Source organism: Grus americana, chromosome 5, assembly GCF_028858705.1.
Source record: "Grus americana isolate bGruAme1 chromosome 5, bGruAme1.mat, whole genome shotgun sequence".
Classification (NCBI taxonomy): domain Eukaryota; kingdom Metazoa; phylum Chordata; class Aves; order Gruiformes; family Gruidae; genus Grus; species Grus americana.
Window position 1 is genome coordinate 28,088,286 of NC_072856.1, and position 19,441 is coordinate 28,107,726.

Sequence of the window (19,441 nt, forward strand, 5' to 3'; positions counted from 1 at the left end):
TGAAAAAGAATAAAAAAGCTTTAATTTAAAAATTAAATTAAGAAGAGAGAATAAGCAAGAGGCGCTTGTGCCCTTTCCATACCCCGCGCTTCATATGGCTCCTCCTAGCTGCTCCCACCACGGACGGAAATCCTCACACCTGCACAGAGCTGGCTCTTGCAGCCCAGAGTAATGCTAAGGAGAGAACAGCAGAGACTGCAGCAGCAACTGGCCTGGAGAGCCTCCAGGGCCACCAGCAAAATCACCTGGGAGGAAGAAAGGATTTAAAAAAAAAAAAAAACAAACCCAAGACACCCTTATCATTTAATTCTTATGAGAAAAGTATTAAATAATTTAAATAGCGTGAGGAAAGCAATGCATCCTCTGTGCTCCAGTGTGTGATAGCAGTGGAATAGTGCCTGGCCAAGCTGTTCCCAGTGTGGGGACCCTGCCACAGTGCTCGGCTACGGTCTCCTCCAGTGTCAACCACATCCCTGACTGCGGATGGCAACAGCTGCGCTGCCAAGAGCTGGGGAGGAGCAGGGTGGTCCCCTGCCAGGAATTTCTCCAAGCATGTGCTGGCCCACGAAGCTGCTGCTTTGCCCATCGTGATGGCTGCCAGGCGTGGTTTGCAGCCCTGCCAGCCCCAGGACAGGGCCAGTCACCAGCATGGCTGCTTCTAGCCGGGATGTTCTGGGAGCTCACTGCTGGGGACAGCATACAGCCCGTCCTGCTCTGGGTGACTCCCACACCACCAGTACTGGACCAACCCCACTGGAGACTTTGCATCCATAGGGATGGGGAGGGACAATATTTCACCCTGTTAACCAGCCAGCCTCGGTCTGGGCTTGAACCAGGTCTCCACTTCTCCTGGTGCTCCCTGGCCCCACCTCCCAGGGTGCTGGGAGGCTTTCTCTGAGCCTGGCGCCACAAAGGATGCAAAAGGATGCTCTACATCCTCGTCTCCCACTCACCAAAGCCCCAATGGGGTGTGCGGAGGACTGGGACCTGGGACCAGAGAGCAGAGGCAGAGCAGGGTAAGGTACAGCTCCCAGGCCTCTCGAGGGGCCGGGCCTCAAGGTGAGGTGAGCTAACGAAAGCTGAGAATCCAAATCTGCTAAAACAGGGAAGGGAGGAGACCCGTCCCACTGGCCCCTGGCACAGGGGGGGTCCCCTGTAACACAGGAAGGCTGCTGCTCCGAAAAAACTCTCGGCCATGCCGCAGCAGCTTGACCTGCAGGCACTGCCCGTTCTTGCAGCTGGCATCTTCCATCTTAGCTACGGGCATCCCATGGCTGGGCTGAAGAGGCTGTGCTGCCGGCTCGGTTCTCTCAGGCCAGGCTGCAGCGGTGGGCCGGGGCAGAAGGGATCCGCTAGCACCCTGCACCCGCTGTCTCCGGGCATCACAGGCTCCTCTCGGCAGTGAGGTATTTGAGTGCGGCAGCCCCATAGCGCCGCGACAGGTCCTGGTGGAACTCCTCCCGCAGTGTCTGGAGGCAGCCCCGGTACCCCGCGCTCAGGCGGAACTTGGAGATGTCGAAGCTGGGGGCGTGGGGCATGTGGATCATGAAGGCGTTGGGCAGGACCAGCAGCTCATACTCCTGGGGGCAGAGCAGCAGCCCCTGCCATCAGCGTCGGTTGGGTGGTACCAACACTTCACCACCCAGCCAACACCCCCCAAGACCCGGTACCTCCATGGTGCCAGGAGCAGCCCCTCACCCACCTGCGCATCCAGCTCCATGATGTGGGACACCTTGTTCCAGCCGAAGCCCACGAACCTCTGGTCATACTTGGGGCAGTCTCGCCTCACTACAACGTAAGGCTCGAAGTCTGGCTGCCACGCCACGCGGTATGGCACAGTGGCCGTCCGCCACTTGGCATAGTCGGTTGGGGCATGGCCTTTTGGCCACACGTGGTACCTGTGGGGACAGATGGAAATGAGAGAAAACTGGCAGCTCCCCGAGACAGGCAGAGGACGCAGGGTGTCCTCTGAGCCGGCTGCCCCACAGTCACAACAGTACAAAACTGGCTTCTGCTGGGTGTGACAGCCCTGTTGGGACAGTGGGGCAGCTCCAGTCCCTACCTGAAGGTGTAGAGGGAGCCCATGTCCAGCATGGAGAGCAGCTCTGCTTTGGATTTGGGGAAGGTCAAGCGGTAGTGCAGGGTCTCGAACGCTGGCACGATGAGAGCTGCCTTCCTCTGGGGCAGCTCCAGCTGCTGGATGGAGTTCCTATGGTGGTAGGAAGAGTGTGAGGTCTCCTTGGCTGTGAGCCGTGGTCACAGCCCCCTTCCTCAGCCCACCCACCACTCCAGAAGAGTATTAATGAGTTTGGACACTCTGTAGTGGTGCCATGCAGGGGCAGGAGGGACGGGGCACCCCTCACAGCCACGGCTGCTTCCTCATCCACTGGCGTCTGACAAAAGCAAGGGCAGGACCCCAAGGTTGAACGCAAAGGAAACAGTTTCTGCATGTTGAGGAGAGCTGCCCAGGGCATTTCCTGCAAACCCTGGTGCTTGGGGAGCATGGCAGGCTGGAGAAAGCCTTACCTGAGGTAATCATAGAGGCCATACATAGGCAGGAAGTCAATGTCCGTCAGAAAGACGTATGGTGTCTGCGTGTTGGCCAAGGCCACGTTGCGCAGGAGGTTGATGGGATAGAACTGCCCCTCCTTGTAGACGATGTGGTAGGCGACGTTGCGGCGGGCACTCAGCACCTCTGAGGCCTGGGCATAGCGCAGGAACTGCTGGGCCTCTGCGTCTGACATGTACAGCGCCAGGCTGATGGGGCCTGCCCAGTGTTTGCAGATGGCCTCCAACATCTGTAACCTGCAATGCAGAAAGCACTGCGTGAGCTGGAACCCTGCTCCATGGCAGCTTGGCCAAACTCAGAACTCGGTGCCGGTCAGTTAGCCTCGAGTCACCCTCCGTGTTCGTAGCAGAGTAGGAAGAATTGCTGCTACCAGGTTAGGGTGTTGCTCCTCACTGCAAATCACTGGTGTGAGGATGAGGAACCCACATTAGAAATCCCTGGTAGTTCCTGAGCTGGGGAGCCACCCAGAGGCAGTGGAGGGGGGAGACCTGACTTCCCACCAGCCCCACCAGCACGTACCTGTCCATGGAGAGCTGGGCCACGAGGGTGACATCGGTGGGGTTGGGAAGGGCCAGGAACTCATACTGCAGGAAGAACAGGTGGACGCGGTGCTGTGTGAGGTGTTGCCGGCGGAAATCGTAGCAGGGATCGTCCTCATCCAACTCCTCCAGCGCCTGCTGCAGCTGCAGTGCCGTAAAAGTGAGGGAGAGCAGGAGCCCCAGGGTGGCTGCATGGGGTCTCTGCCCGCCCCACGCTCTGGGGCCAGGGGCAGAGTCACAATCGCCCTCACCTGGTTGCTGGGCGGGCTGGGGAGACTGGCACAGCCGAAGAGCTCCCTGCGCAGCAGGTTCCCGTCGTACTCCAGGAAGGTCAGGTAGAGGTTGCGGAAGAACTCCACGTGCTTGTTCTTCACCCGCAGCTTCTTGGGTGAGTTCCAGTGGATCACCTGAGGGCAGTGGTGTGTCACCCCGCGGAGGGGCAGTCAGCAGCACCCAGCACCCCCCAGGCTCCCAGATCCCGTGCTGACTCCCCCGGACCTCCAGTGTATGCACTGTCCCTCAGGCCCTCCCCAGTCTCAAAGGCAGCAAACCCACCCACCTTGAGATCTGAGACCTCGGTGTAGCATTGCTCCGAGCGGGTGTGATCAGAGAGCTGCACGTTCCAGAAGCAGGGGAGCCGGTACACCAGGGACGGGTCCTGCTTGATCACTGCGTTAAAGATGTCCTAGGAGTGAAGCGAGCGCACAGGCGGATGAGGAAGACGGCATGTCCTCCCTGTGCCACAGTGCTACAGGAACGCAGCAGGGTTGACCACCCCGGAGGAGGGACCGTTTACCTGATCGGCCAGCGAGGTTGAGAGCATGCTCATGAGCTCTCGCTCCGCCGTCAGCCGCCACATCTGCTCCCAGCCCAGGCGACGCAGGCGGTCCAGCAGGAGCAGGATCACCCCTGGGTGCCGGGGAGGAGGGCACCGGGTCACCAAGGCAGCACCCAGCCATCACAGAGTTGGAGCACAGCAGCCTGCATGCCTTCAGGCCCTGGGACATGCCACTTCTCTGCGCCCACCAGCATTGCTGTAGCAACCCCCCTCGTGCCCACCAGACTCTCCTGCCTCACCTCAGCCTTCCCCAGCCTCCCCGTGCCAAGTGCTGCCTCAGCTGGATGCACCATCAGGCTGCAGGGCCCACCCTGGCAGCCCACGCTCACCTGTGTTGAAGCCACGTCCCAGGGCCGGCCATGGTTTGTGGTTTTTCCAGAGGTTGCCCAAATACCAGTCGCTTTGGTTCTCCACCAGCCCGATCACCTGCTTGTCTGAGGAAAGAGAGGGACGTGGATCCAGCCTGTCTTGCTGCAGGTTCAGAGGGCCCAAGCAAACCCACTGCGCTGGTGCTGTGGCACACGGGGACTGCCACCCCAAAGGGATGGTGGGCTCACAGTGCCCGGGGCCCTGCCAAGGGCCCCAGCGGGTTCCGGGGGCACCCTGTCCTCACCAGAAAACTTCCCAAAGACAGCCCAGAGCTCAGCGATGTCAGTGGCGAAGGTGATGTCGGTGTCCAAGACGATGACCTTGGAGAGGTTGGAGGGCAGCGCCTTGGTAAGTGTCAGCTTCATCAGCCCGTAGATGCCGGAATAGTGCTTGTTGGGGATCCACGACACCTCCGGCTGCAAGGCGACACGGCCTCAGGGCTGGGCACGGCCGTGCCCTTCCCCTGCCCAGGCAGGACGGCTGTGTGTGCCCAGCACCCCATGCAGAGGAGGCCAGCAGAGGGGCACAACAGAGCTGTGGAGCCAGCCGAGCCTGCAGCATCTCCTCCAGCTCCACCACCAGCAGCCGCACACCTCTCTCCCCAGGCCCTTCAGGCGCTCGCTGGCTGCATCTCCTTCTTCTTCACTCTCACCTTGGCCTGGCTCTTCCTCCAGCCACCAGAACGCCCACCTGAACCCCAGCGTTTCAGTGCTCAGTGGGGGACCCAGCTCTGCCGCAGAGGCAGTGCTACCCTAAGGGGCCACCCCAACCCTCCAGCACCAGCCTTGCGCCCCCCTTCTCAGCTGGACCAGTAGCAAGTCCAGAAAGGGGAGCAGGTGAGTGAGGGACCAGCAGGAAAAGAGTTAATAAACACCCTCCCGCTCGCCCCTCTCTGCTGCTCCCCTCGGTACTCCAAGCACTGGGCTGGGATAGCAAAGCGGGGGCAAGTGCCTGCCTTCAAGTCATCGGCGTTGTAGAAGCTGACGTGGACGGAGGGCACCATCCAGGACTGGAAGAGCGTCTGGAGGATCTGGTGGGCCACTGAGTCCGTGATGAAGTGAAAGTGGAGGGGGTTTTTCCTGCCAAGGGCAAGTGCAGCAGCACTCAGCACCACAGCGGGAGAAAGAACATGGTCCCCATCCCTCCCACACCTGCCAGAGGACAGACACCAGCTGAGGGGGCAGGTGGACACAAACCAGCTGCCTGGGGGAGCCAAATCCCCTTCTGGACCTCAGCAGTGGCACAGGGGGTAGAGAGAGGCCCTAGAGCCCCTCTCCCACAGCACTGCCCCCCCTGCAGCAGCTCATCTGGGAACCCCAAACCAGTGGGCCTCTGGCACAGCACCTCCCCGTTACCTGTGGAAGAGGATGGATTTCACCAGGGTGACCACATCCCGGCTCGCGTTGTGCCCGGCACACACAATCGCAACGTGCAGGAGCTGCCCAGAGACAAATGGAGCCTTTTTGAGACTGGACCCCCCCTGCAGGACCCTGTCAGCTCCTCCCTGGAGCCGTGCAATGGGGAGAGACTCCATAACCCAGCCCTTTCCCTCGGGAAGGAGGCCCAGAGATAGGTGGGGGTCCCTTGGCTCAGAAGTGGGGACCAGGAGTCTGGCTGCCACTCATCCTGTCTGGCCTCTATCTCTGGAGAAGCAAAACACCCTCACCCACCGGCTGTGGCCTGTTGAGCACCACGGAGAGCCAGGACGAGGCGCCAGCATGGGCAGAGCATGGGTGAGCAGTGCCAGGCGGGTTGCACATACATCCGTGCTCAGCCAGGGTCCCAGCCTCCCATCCAACGTCCCCCCATCCACCATGGCCACCGTGCGGGTGCCATCACCCACCTCACACTTGTGCACCGTCTGCTGCTTGGGGCAGGCTGTGCGGTTGCTCCTCTCGCCCCCGGGGGGGTCCCCATCCTCGGCAGAGACCCCCCACTGTGGGCTGCCGTCGCTGCCCTCCGCCTGCGTCTGGCCAAGCTGCAAGCGGAGCTGCTGGTTCTCCTCCTCCACCCTGCGCACCCGCGAGGCCAGCGCCTCCCGCTCCATGTCCCGGCTCGGCTGCTCGCCCAGGCAGGGCGGCAGCAGGAGGAAGCGGCCGTCTGCAGAGGAGACACAGGGCATGTGATGGGCACAGCAAGGCAGAGCTTGGCCAGGAGGGTCCGGGTACGGATGGTGGGGCAGAACCCCAACCGAGAGGTCCCGGCACACCCCACATGTGCCCAGCCAACGTCACAGCTCTGCTCCCCTGATGCCCAAGAATGCCCTTGGAAATGCAGAGCTCGGATACACCTGCAGTGACTTGCGTGGCCACACAGCAACCACCCCAAGACTTCAGCCTCCCCTGCCCACCCTCTGTTGCGGGCTGTCCCTTGACCTGAGCAGGAAGAGAAGGACCTACTCACATTCGAGGCTGCCCACAAAGAGGTAGAGCCAGGAGAGGAGGACGGCCAGGGTCACCGTGGCGAGCAGCAGCTTCAGCTTCACACGCCAGGAGCGCAACATGGTGTGCCGGCAGGACATGGGCGGCGAGGATCAGGTGGGCAGCCCGAGCCCAGCAGGCCCCGGCATCCTAGAGCCTGTGAGGGGCAGGGGAGCAGAGAGAGCGGTGTCACCTGCAGCCCTGCAGTCCACGCCCAGGTGCCTCGACATCCCCCAGCAGGACATCCCCCATCTCCTGCTCCCTCCAGGACACCACCTGGGTGAGCGCAGCGGCGAGACAGATGCTCTTCACCACTCCAGCAACAGCATCTCCCATCCGGCACCCTCCCATCCCGTGCTGGGGAATCTGGACCCCTCCGTGGTCTGTCCCGCCACCCTGCTATGGCCGCACGGCTCTCGGGGGCCCCTCAGACATGGGAAGAGGGAACGAGCGTTCCAAGCGATTTCACTCCAGCTCTGTTCCTTGCTCTTTGCCAACCCACAGGCAAGGGGAGAGCAGGAACGGCTCCCGGGGGAGGAGGGTGGCCGGTCACGGGGTGGTTAATGGAGCCTGCCCTTGATAGGGAGCACAGATCCCTCCCCCACCGCCTCCGGAGGCCGAAGGGGCCGGGACTGCTCTTGAGACGCAGCCTCAAGGACGCGGCGGCTGGGTGGGAGCGCAGCCCACATGGAGCCAGGCGAGGATCCCCGCCAGGCACACCGGCTCCTTCCCAGCCCTCCTGCCGGTGGGCTTGGGGGAACTCCCATACCCAGGTCTGCCGCGCCTCGCCCTCTGCTCACTGCTACCTGTCCTGACCAAGTTTGGTGGAAAAATCCCAAACGCTTCAGTGAAACTCACTTCCTGGCATTGCTGGCTCAACGGGGCACGCTGGGGGACCCCCCGTTGCCCCGCTGCAGCAGCTCCGGCCACGCGTGCTGCGCTGCTTTCATTCCTTGGTGGCGGCCAGCCACTCCGGCACCAGAAAGAGCACCACGCTCCCCACCTTGGTCCTGCGCCCAGGCCCAACATGGGGACAGAATGCCCATCTCCAGAGCGCCCTGCCCCAAGGTGACGAAGAGCCAGGTGCCCGAGGCAGACAAAGACCCCACAACGCAAGGGAACACCAACCTCTCCCCGCTCTGCGCCCCTGCCTGCCTGCTGCAGCTTGAGACAGAGCCCCTGCCCTCGGCGCAACATCTGGAGGCTCAACAAAAGCTGCTGCAGGGATGAATGGACCGGATTAGGGTCTGCTCCCCCCTGCACACACCCTGCTGGAGCCCATTGATGTGCAGATGCCCATGGGGCCACCAGTGCTTGGGGGCTGAACCAGGCAGCCTGGAAGGACACATCCTGAGCAGCCCCCAAAACCAGGGTGTAATCGCCTGCCCGCTACAGGAATTGCCTGCTGAGGGCAGATGGCAAGGGTGCCAGGAGCGAGGGACATGCAGCAACAGGCTCAGGCTCTGCGAGAGCTGGGGCAAGGCCAGCCCGAGGGAGCACAGCCACCGTAACCCACTGGGGGATGCAACCGAGCCCCCGTAGCGGCAGGCACAGCACCTGAGGGCTGCACCCCTTTTCCTGGTGGAGAAGGGGTCCTGCTGGCACCACAGCTCCCTGCAAGTGGGGCCCAGCATCGCCCTAATTACTGCTCTATAGAGTGGGCCAAGCACAAGCATGGCAGGGAAAAAGGAGCTGACACTCGGAACACACCGGGCCCCAGGCATCCCTTCTCCCTGCCACGGCCGTGAGCCGTGCTGGACCCGGCAAGGTCCCTGCACTCTGCTGCCAGCCCGCCTCCCTTCCCACAAGCTGATCTCCACCCCCCCGCACGGCCTGGCATCCCCCAAACTTTGTGTTGAGCTGGCTGCACAAGAGGCAGGGGCGAGGCAAAATGAGGGAGATCGGCCGGCACCGAGCAGTCTGGGAAGCCGAGGGACTTTAGCACGAACGAAGGAGAGAGAAGGTAGGGGCACACAGCGGCACACAGCAGCACCCCTCTTGCTCCCGCTTGCCCCCGTGGCCCCTCTGGGGGATGCCTCACTGCGGGGAACTGCACTCCGTCCCCTGCCTGCATGTTAGCAAGCTACTGGGACACAATTTTGGGGAACAGGACAGGACCAGCAGCAGGCCAGTTGGCAAAGACCCTCCCAGGGGCACCCAAGGACTCCATCCATACCCCCCATAGCACCCCCACCCCTCCCACCATCTCTTCTCCCCCTCCACACCTGGCCCCTCACCTGCCCCCCAGGAGGTGATTTCCTTACCTGCCTTTCCCCTTCTTCTCCTCCCCGGGCACTTCCCAGCCGGCCGGTGGCCCACTGCTGCTGCTCCCTCCCGGGTCTGCCGTTCCCCGTCCTCCCTTTACTCCTCCCTTTCAGATCTGACACTTCCCCCCCCCCTCCCTGCTCTCAAACCCAAGCTCCCCCCGCACGCCCCGCGCTGGCCCCCCTTTCGGAGGAAGAAAGAACAAACAAAACAAGAGATTAAATTCGCTTTCTACTCAAGAGCCCCCAGCGCCAGGAGCACGGGGTTGCCCAAAGTAAGTCGGGAGGAATCCGCCCTCCCTCCAGCCCCCTTTCTGCTCCTAGGCCTCAAATATCCCTCCTTTGCTGAGATAAGAGAAGCATTGGGATTATTTACCCCCCTACCCAGCACCTGCCACCTCCTTGTCCCAGGGCAGGTGCAGGAGGCTTTGTCCACATGGAGGGATATTTGGGGGGCTTTGGAAGGCAGCAGAGCCCACTTTGTCTCCCCTCAGCTGGCAGAGAGGGGCTGCTCGGCCAGCCTGGGATACAAGTATGGCAGGGGTGGGGTGCAGTCCTTGCTACCCAAAGAGAAGAGGTATCAGCTGCCGTGTGAGCACAAGCCCCTCACCTGGATAGGGTGCAAACACCACTGTAGGTTTGAAAAAGAAGGAGCTGCCCCCCAGCCCAGGAGAGCCGGGTTTCCTGAAGAGCACAGCATCCCCCAGAGCACCCGGAGTGAGCAGGATGGCTGCAGGAGGCCGGGGCTGGGAATGCTAACTATGCAGAGAAGGCTCTACCTGCAGCTCCCCCTGCCCCGTGCCTGGCCCCAGGGCTGGGGAAAGGCAGCAGGTTCCTGACCAGGGCTGGAGGGGAAGGAGGAGCCCCCTGCCCTCCTTGGCCTTGGAGGGAGCCTGCTGGAGGATGCCCAGAGAAGGCAGGGTGTGGTGGGAGAAGGTGGCCACCGGCAGCAGACAGGAGGGATTAGGATGCAAACTGCCTGCATAGCAATTTAGATGAAAACTAAATTGCCCCCCACCCCGCAGGCGAGCTGCGGCAGCAAGCCCCAGCCTGCCTAGCAAAGACGAGCAGCGCCTGCAAAGGCAGCCCCCGAGGCCAGGGGCAGGCTGGGTCTCCACCCAGGCAGCACTGAAATCACTGCCCCGGGAGATGCATTTACCTCCCGCTCAGGCAGCTCTTGCTTGCCCTTGCAGAGCCCCGTTACAACAGGCGGTCGCTCCTCAACAGCACCTTTCTGCCCATGCAGCCCCGGCAAGAAGAGGAAACCTCCGGGGTGCCGCTCTGAGCCCCGTGGCTCCCCAGAGCAGGAGCCCTCCCTTTGCTCCCATGCCTGGCTCAGGGGCACGTGGAGCTCAGCCCCAGGACTGTCCTGTCCCTGCCCTGTGGTATCCACCATGTAACAAGTGTTCCAGCTGAGGTGCCAGCTGCACAGGGTTTACCCATGCTTCTGCAAGAAGCCCAGGCCTCCTGCGGCCTCCTGCCCACAGCACAGCTCCGGGGGAGGAAACCACCTCCTGTCCCAGCTGACCACAGCTGCCTCTCTGCGTGCTTTTCCCAGCCTCCCTATCTTGCTCGCTCTCGCAAGCGAGGGCCCAGTGCCAGGCCCTCACCGGCCAGGGCAGGAGCAGGTAGGCTGCTGGGGGAGCACAGCCAAGGCAGAGGCATTTTAGGATGTCTATGGTGGTGAGGAAGAGAGGGCAAGCAGGAAGGTAGCTACACTGCCTCTCCTCCCCTGTGAAACGTTGAAGGCACAGCAAGCGGAGGGCAAGGCTGGAAGCAGCTCCCAGGCAAGGGGCACAGCGGGTACCAGCAGCCGTGGAACAGCACGCAAGTGTCCCAGCTCTACCCGCCCCTGCGACCACGGTGCTTGGCCTCTCCACCCTCCCTCAGTCTCCTTGCTCGTGCCAGACAAGCACAGCCAGCAGTAAGATGAGAGGTTTCCCAATACTGCCGGTTGCTGACCCCAGCGCAAGGGTGCAGGGCAGAAGTGCTGTTTGCAGCAGGTTATCCTCCCTCCCCCACGCTCTCCCGGGGAACAGGGTGACTCCTGCTTGGGCAGGGATCAGGATGTGGCAAACAGGACAGAAAGAGGCACCCAGGTCCCCTCTCTTGCAGGGAGAGGCTGACAGCAAGTACTGGAAAAGGGGCAGGCAGAACCCTGGTCTTGCCTCACGCCTAGACGCCCCTGCCTCCAGTGACAGCAGGGCGATAGCCAGGGGACAGGGAGTATCAAGCCAGCAGAGCTGGGCAGCTGCACAAACACCGGGTACATGCTCACACCAACCTCTGAGGCGTGGGCAGGAGCCCAAGGCTGCCTGCCTGCCAGCTACCCCTCCGTGCACAAACAGCACTTGCTCTCCAGGCAGTGCTCCCACCTTGCTTGCCCCAGGCTCCCCCCCAGAGCTGCCCATGTGCTCCTTGCTCCTCCAAGATCCTCTCTTTTTGTAGTAACATGATGACTCGGCCTGGCTGGCCTTCGCTCTCCCTGGCTCAGTGACTATCAGGTGAGCAGTTAATGTTTAGGGAGAGCTGGCAGCGGGAGCGTTCCCATCGCATTCACGTTTCCCCCAGCCCCACAAGCACAGCAGGGAGCAGCCCTGTTTTCCCACAGCACCGCAGCTGGCAGCAAAGCCCAACTCAAGGTGGGCATCTTAGCCTGGTGTCACTCCTAGAGCTAATGGCACCTGCAGAGGGGATGCTGGGGCACAGCAAGACCATCTGCAGGTCACAGGACAGCAGCCATGATCTGCACGGGCAGGGACAGCCCCAGGCTTGCTGGCCTCCAACCACATCCCTCCAGGCGTTACAAGGGAAGAGGTGGTGAGGGTGTCCCCAGACAGGAGAGGAGTGATTTTGCAGAGCCACGCTGCCGTTGTGTTACCTAGCTGTAGGCAACAGAAACTGCAAATCCTTCTCCCAGGTCTCATTTTTGGAGCTTGGAGAGCAGCAACAGTTTAGCTGACCTGCTAAGACTGCCTCAGCAGGAGCATAACACGGCAGCTTCCCAGGCTCGCAGGAGGTGAGAAAGGGCTCAAGAGCCGCGGCGAGAGCTACGCAGCAAGACTGGCAACTGAGAAAAGACACCACACTTTGAACCGAGGCAACTGGGGACAATCTCTTCTGCTTTTACAAAGAGACGGGAGGGGACAGGCTGGTTCCTTGTTCAGCAGGTCACCTTTAAATCATGTACGGCAGCACCCTCCTGACAAAGCGCCTGATGATTCGGGGTCACCTTGCTGCCCCCCTCCCCATCGCTGAAATGCTGCCACTTGAGGGGGGCCGCTCCAGCCGGCGACACCACGCAGGCAGGGCAGAGCAGGGCAGCTGCAGGAATTTACAGAGGCGGAATGGAATTTGGCCAGGAGAACAGGATTAAAACCCCATGCTCCGGATTACCACACCATCCCTCCCTCCCCAGTCTTATGATAAGCAAAACTTAAGTAAGAATTTCACCTTTGTATTTCCCTGGAAAGAGCAACCTGTGGCAAAACAGCCACCATATTCTAGAGATGGGATCAAGCAGCAGCCACTGAGTTGGATACCAGCACGTGAGCTGTGAAAGAAGAAAGTGTCCCCACCTTCCCACTGTCCCCAACACCACCAAGCTGCAGAGAAAAATCCCAGAAAGGTGAAGATCTTCCTGGGGCAGCAGTCAGCTGTGCCTCATTCTCGTGCATCAAGCTCTCCTCAGGCCCCATAAGATTATCACCTCACACAGTTGTGCTGCTCTAAGAGTTCAGCTTTTCATTCCACAAAGGTCACATGGAAAAGCCATCTTCTCTTCTCTGACAGAAGCGTAGCACTTGGGGAACAGGAGCTAACAGTCTCTGAAGGGTGTTAGTTGAAGCTCCAAGCTTGGCTGAAGCAAGGACTTTCATCACCAGACTGTTTCCTTGTTTCCAGAGGAAACAAGCAAGTTCAGGCTGGGTCTGACACAGGAACACGCCTCGCTGCTTACCTCTCCGTGTCTGAAACCCCAGGAATGCATCAGGGAGCAACTCCTCTTGGCAGGGACCCTGATCACGAGGCCCTGCTAGACAGTTTGCTTCTGTGGAGCAGCACTGCAGCCAGTCTCCCTGTCCACAACCGGGCCCTGGATTCAGCTGCCCAGCAGAGCCCCAGCTGGAGAGGGCTGTGCAGGGCACGCGTGGGGAGGCCGGTGCCACAGCAGAGCGTGCAAGTGTTGCGTAGGAGGCTTAAATCTATCAGACATCCTGCAATGCTTACAAGTTGGGCAGCTGCAATTTGCCACAACTCTGAGGCAAGGCAAGAGGTGGCCACCCAGCTAGCAACACAGTCCCTAAGTGCTTTCACTCCTGTTAGGCCCAAGAAGCTGGAAGGATCCAGCTAGCAATAGCCTTCAACCACATCTGTGAGGACACCAGGGCAGCAGAAAGCAGGGTGCTGGCTTGCTTTGCTCTGCACATGCTGCATTTGTCCTTCACTGCAGCAGGGGACCAGCAGGATAGACCCTGAAAGCTTGTGTGTGAGCAGAGCTGCAGCACACCAGACACGATGCCCAGGACGCCCAGCCAGACGTGCCAACACCACCGGCTGGGTCTCACCCCAGGCTAGAAGTAAGGATTACCTCTCAGGGACCAAGTCAGTCCCTGCCAGCCAGAAGGCCCTCACCCAAGGGCCATCCAACACCCCCCCACCATGTTTCTGGAGCAGACCACCTTCCCCCAGCACTCAGCCAGCCCTGTGCCCTCAATGCCAGGCTCAGGGCAAGGGAGCACCCCGCATGGCTATGCCGGTCATGGTTTTCCCACCGAGCCCCTGCTTTCGCACAGCCTGCTGGGGTACACCAGCCCCACTCCAACCTGGCACCTGGAAGCATCCCCAGTGCCTCCTGCCTCCCATGAAACCCTGCCACATGCTGCTGAGACCCCCAACAAGCTCATGGAGGAGATACCTGTTCAACACACTGCTTCCAGCTTTACCTCCCTGGACTACAAGTTGTTGGATGCCAGGAGGATACTCGGCAGGTGAAGCATTGCCACTGACTGGCCTTTTTCTGGGTCTGATGGAGCATAAGCCTGACTCAGGACAGCTGCACTGAAACTAACACAGAGGCTACAGAGTCCTAAATCTCTTTCACGTATACCCTAGGCACAGGAGGGACCAAGCCTCGGCACTGTGCAGGAGCACTACAAGGAGCAGGGTGACTCTGCCTGTCTCTTGAAACAGAAGAGGAGCAGCATTTGGGCTGATCTCCAGCTCCCTTCCTTCTGCCAGGATTAAGTTTCTAATATCTGCATTTTTGCTGACGTCCATGCTGCAGCTAATGGCCAGCTCTGAATCCATTAGGTTCACTGTGTCCCAGTCTCCGGATGTGCTCTGGGCATCAATACCTGTTCACCCCTGCCATTTCCTCACGCTCCCACTGCCGTGGGCTTGCAGCAGACAGCAGTTCCTGGGGTCAGAGCTGAGAGGCAACAGCAGGGTCAGCAGTCAGGAGCTCCCGCTTCTATGCGAGCCACTCTGCAGCAAGCCCTGTGCCAGCTCCAGCCCGGCCATCAGCACAGCTGGAGCACGCAGCAGGTGTCATGCCCCATACAGCAAAGTGGTGGGAATTTCACCCTGTGAACTAGTGATGCCTTAAGTTTCCAGCTAGCAGTGCCCATGGGTAGGGATGGACAGGAGATTCCCCGCCCCCCAAAATCTCCCTGCTCCCCTGAAACGCTCTTGAACAAACTGCACCAGGAGCTGCTCCCTGATGGGACAATGGTGACCATATCCCAGCACATCTGACCAGACTTAACCCCTACACGAGCTTGTGGAGTCTGCACCATTTCATGCAAAATTAATTAGGTTAATTACAGGGGGAAAAAAAAAAAAAAAAGGAGGAAAAGGGATTCCAACAACCCTGGACCAGCACTCTGCCTGGAAGAGTCCACAAGAGGCATGACACCATCCTCCCCGCCACCTCTGGGAAGGTGCCAGGGGCATGGCTCTGAGCCAGGCCCCCAGGTGTCTGCCGTGCATTGTCACCAGCAGAGCTGGGTAAGTGGTTTTGGCTGAATAGTTATTGATTGAAAACTGCAGTTTCCAGACAGCTCAGAGCCATTTGCTACTTCACAACAAGTTTTGGACAAGAACAAAATGCTTTGTTTTCCAAGCAAAAAGTCTCATTTTGCATTGTTTTGTTTGAAATTGAGCTGCATTACATTTAAAAGAAAAGATAAAGGGTCCCTCAAACTCGGCTGTTTAGGGGTTTTTTTTTTCCCATCTAGCTTTTCATTTTGGGCATTAAATCAAGCAATTAATTATTTGTTCAGCTCTGCTGTCCAGACAAGCTTGCAAGCATCACGAGCCAAAGGGCCGGAGCAGCTCTGCCCAAGCAGCAGAGCTACAGAGGCTGTTGGAGTTTTCTGTGCTCCAGGCTCCTTTCAGACACCTCAGCTCAAGCTCCCTCAAGGCCAGCAAGCACTCACCTGGGCAGAGGAGAGCACGGCCCTGTGCAAGGGATGGCAGATGCCCCACCGAAAAGGCTTCCACCTGCCCTAGGTGGGCAGTGATTCAGGATACACAACCAAGAGGTCACAGCCACTGCTTGAAGGACACGCTAGGAGCAGGGCTTCCCATGCAAATTGCCCTCCAAGGTGCAAGCACACCACACCAAGGTCCTTCTCTAGTCCTGCTGGTACCTGGCATTGGAGCAACTCTTCTGGATGCCACCTCTCACAGTGCTGAACTCTACTCCGGCAGCCCCGGCAGCACAGGGGAGCCAGGCGTGCACACGGGGCACCTGACAGGGAAGGGCAATCCCTTCACTTCCCCTGCATGAAAAGCAGCTGTGCCACAGAGGAGGCCAACACTCACCAAGAGCCAGAGCTCACGAATGCAGCCTGGTGCCTCTTCCACCAGGGACTGGCCCAAACTGGGAGCTGTGCTCAAGCAGCCGCTCCCATGTCTTCCTTGCCCAGAGCTATTCCTGGCACTGGTGCTCTCAGTGCTCAGGCAAGGCTGAAAGCAGAGCTTGTCCACAGAGGAACAGGCCTGCACTATAAATAGCAAACCAGCAAGGCTCAGGGCAGGCTCTAAAAGACCCAAGCAGCAATAGTGCTGTCCATTCAGGGTGCCCTGGGCATTTTGTAAGACCTGAAGTGATACCTGAGCTACAGAGAGGCTTACACGTTGCAAATAGGCTCTGACAGCACTGTGGAGGAAGAGCTGCTGGCTGAGCTAAGAGATCGCAAACATACCTGCAAAAAAGCATATGGGGCATTTTGCAAACTGGAAATGAGGTAGCAACTGATGGGGCAAAAAGGAGGGGAAGCAGATCCCAGAGGGGAGATGGTTCCCAAAGCCGGGTGGTGGAAAAGAGAATGCTCCCAACACCCAAATGCCTTACTGACCATTCCCCAGCACTCCTCCCCTCCTGCTGCTCCTTGTGTCCCCATCCCTGGGGCTTCTCATGCTGCTAAGCTAAATGCTGAACTTGCACACCAAAGGACAAAGGCAGGGAAGAAACAGCATGCCCCAACTCAACCGACCAGCAGATGAGTGGCTCAGGACAAAAGCTCATATCCTCTGCAATCCACAGCCAGCTCTGTGCAGCACCCAGCCTGCACCAGGAGTGGTACAGAGGCATGAGAGCTCAGCCCATCCTGTGACCGTCAGGGTCAAGTTCCTCTCCTACCTCCAGGAGGAGTCTTATCCTTCCCACCACATGCGTCCTCCCTACTCCCTCTTCCCTGCTGGTGCCTCCATCTGGAGCAGCAAATACTCCGCCTTCCCCTTCACACTGACAGCATATGTCCTATAAAGGGATCTCAACCTCCACCGATGAGGATACGACCAGCTTCACGCAGCACTGCCAGGCACCAGCCTCTCGCTCTCAGCAGGGAGCCCTGTGCTTTCAGCAATGCTGCAGCACGGCTCGCTTGGGCGTACGCTGGGAACCAGAGCGCAGGACAGACAGTTGGGAACATGGGGAGAGGTGCGTACGCACAGGGAAGGCACAAGACCTGAACTGAATCACCCAGCACATAAATACACATACGGGGAAGCCGTTGCTTCCTCAGACAGATTTTTTTTGTCAGAACAGGAAGACAGCGCTCAAAAAAACCCCAAAGCCAAAACACTAAACCCTTGCTTTATTGCTTCTGGAGCACCCAAACCAGGCAGGACAAAAGCAGCAAAGACAGCCAATGCTTACTACAAACCCACCTTGCGAATTTCGGAAGCCCACAGCTCACTTCCCTCCTCCCCCACAGCTCTCCTGTTCCCCCTCGCCCTTCCTCTTCTGCGCAGCAAATAAGAGGAGAGGTAGAGATCTCGAGTTTGGCTGAGTTTCCAGTCTGGGGACAGAAGCTCGATAACAGACTGGGCAGGATGTGAGCACCCGTTGAGGAATAGGATTAGTAACCCCCTAATCTGCACATTTTGGAGTCTAAGCACTTTACTCCGCTCTCTAATTAAACCACAGAGTGCAGAGATTGCCAGAAGGGGGAGAACAAGGAGGAAGGAAAGGAAACAGAGGCTGTGGCTTAAAGGCTGTTCCTCATGGCTTAAATGCAAGGGGTGTCATTGGTAGGGGTGTATTTCACCTCGAGTGCTTTATGCCAGGGCTGCTGAGCATCCTGTTACCTCCTCTGATCCAATCCATAGCAGTGATGAGGGCAGGATGAAGAGGAACCTGTGCAACAGCCTGGGGATGGCAAAGGAGGGAGCAAGGAGCTCCATCAGAGAGGACGAAGCTTTACCTGTGGCCTGGCTGGCCACGACTGCCCTCCTGAGTCGCCTTTCCCCTGGGAAGCCATACAAGAGCCAGGTTGCGTTTTGTCTCCACTTCCCAGACCTGTCTGCACAGAAGGGCCTTGTTCAAGCACTTATCTGGCTGCAGGCTGGGGAGGGGCCAGTGCCTTGCTGCCCTGGCACCCAGGCAGGACTTTCAGCTCTGCGCCGGGCTCCTTCGGGGCTCCCTGGCAGGGTAAACTTTCCTGGCATAGGTAGAGAGGGAAACCTTTTACCACAGCCCATGACAAACAGAGAAGTTCAAATAACGGCCCATTTCCCTCAAGATCTGTTCAGGCCCACGTGCCTGTGCAGAGAGGAGGCAGCAGCCCCGAGCCTCCGTTCCTCGCTGCTGGCACTTCAGCACGCAGCAGGGACAGCCTCACCAGGGAAGCGACCCGGGCAGCAGGGACAGGAGGGAGCAAGGCAGCTGGTGGTGTGGCTGGGAACAGGAGTGCTGGGGAAGGGCTTCTCCTCCCAAAACGCTCTGCCTTACCAGACTGAGGCAGGGGGGTGCATGTGTGCAGGGGCAGCCTGTCACTCCAGCATCCCTCTCTTCCCTCGCTCCTATTCTTTGGAATTCCTCTCTTCTGTTTGCTTTGTTTCAGCCCTCAATGAACAGGAAGAAAAGGGAAGGAGCCTTGACAAATCCGATCAAGGCGCAGACATGCTGAGGCTCCCTCCTGCTGACATGCCAAGCCCTGCGCTAATGAGGGGTAGAGGAGAGAGAGGCGGCCACTGAGAACAGTGGCCCCACAGAAACATTTTGTGTAAGGGACAGAGGGAAAAGAAGCTGCTGGGGTAGAACAATGCCAGTATAAGCTCCCAGCCTTCAGACGGGGGTCTTCCCATTTCCCCTGGCCCGGGGAGCTTGTTCCAGCTCCTCAGCCCAGGTCCTAGTCACCTACTGCCCACTACACTAGAAACAAGTAATAGACCATAGTTGTTTTTGGGGAGAAGGATCCAGACATACAAGGGAAGTTAACTGAAACAGCTGTAGAGACGGGATCACACATTGTCCCAAGGATTCATGCAAGGAATCTGGTCTTTCCCTCCAGAGAACAGGGTCACAGGGCTTTACAAGTGCCAGTGTTGTCTCCAGAACCTCCCCACAGGTCCCAAATATCCACATACCCAGTTAGAGAGAAAACCCACAGAGCTAAGACCTTCTGCCATGTAATTATCCCCAGTTTACCAATTTGGGTACAGAAGCACTAAGACAGGAAGGGAGCAGGCACATGTAAACCATCTACTTAACAAGCAAAATAACTAACCTTTGGAGGCTGTTGCAGGAGTACCTGGGAACAGCTGGAGAAGCTGGCAGGGCCTGGTGGTGGCTGTGAGGACCACGCTTTAGCCAGCAATTCTCAATTTGAAGGGCAGATAACACATCTCAGCTGTAATTGAGGGTTTTGGAGCTTGCCATTACCTGAAACCCAAAAGACAAACAGTCACGTGAAGAACTACTGCATAAGAGAGCTCTGGGGACAGGCCCCTGCACAGCCAACAGTGTCACAGATCAGCAGTGCCCAACACCTTGGTCCTGTCCCTTTCCCCCAGCCTGTTACAAAGCACAGCTCAGTGTCACCCAAGGATACGCAGACAGCCCATGGGAGAATATCTGCATGCTGCATGTTCCTAGTCCCAGATCACTGCGCTGTCCTGTAGCACATTCCCCACCCACGCAAGGAGGACTGTAC

The 19,441-nt window shown here is 59.0% G+C and overlaps 1 protein-coding gene across 3 annotated transcripts in view; it reads right to left on the reverse strand.

The window, feature by feature from the left end:
• Nucleotides 1–19,441, reverse strand: part of LARGE2 (LARGE xylosyl- and glucuronyltransferase 2) — a 25,702-nt gene continuing 6,261 nt past the window's right edge. The window contains exons 2-16 of one of the 3 annotated variants that reach the window (XM_054826869.1): nt 19,016–19,170; nt 6,719–6,892; nt 6,159–6,415; nt 5,671–5,753; nt 5,271–5,394; nt 4,560–4,731; nt 4,276–4,380; nt 3,905–4,017; nt 3,668–3,793; nt 3,360–3,515; nt 3,089–3,252; nt 2,527–2,805; nt 2,063–2,209; nt 1,703–1,898; nt 1–1,580 (exon numbers count right to left, since the gene is read on the reverse strand). In XM_054826869.1, coding sequence (XP_054682844.1) covers nt 1,383–1,580; nt 1,703–1,898; nt 2,063–2,209; nt 2,527–2,805; nt 3,089–3,252; nt 3,360–3,515; nt 3,668–3,793; nt 3,905–4,017; nt 4,276–4,380; nt 4,560–4,731; nt 5,271–5,394; nt 5,671–5,753; nt 6,159–6,415; nt 6,719–6,836 — 2,238 coding nt within the window. In that variant the 5' untranslated portion in view covers nt 6,837–6,892; nt 19,016–19,170 and the 3' untranslated portion in view covers nt 1–1,382. Of the gene's footprint in view, nt 1,581–1,702; nt 1,899–2,062; nt 2,210–2,526; nt 2,806–3,088; nt 3,253–3,359; nt 3,516–3,667; nt 3,794–3,904; nt 4,018–4,275; nt 4,381–4,559; nt 4,732–5,270; nt 5,395–5,670; nt 5,754–6,158; nt 6,416–6,718; nt 6,893–7,011; nt 7,216–8,999; nt 9,106–19,015; nt 19,171–19,441 lie in introns of those variants that run through there. The other 2 variants (XM_054826870.1, XM_054826871.1) reach the window with 2 other exon arrangements.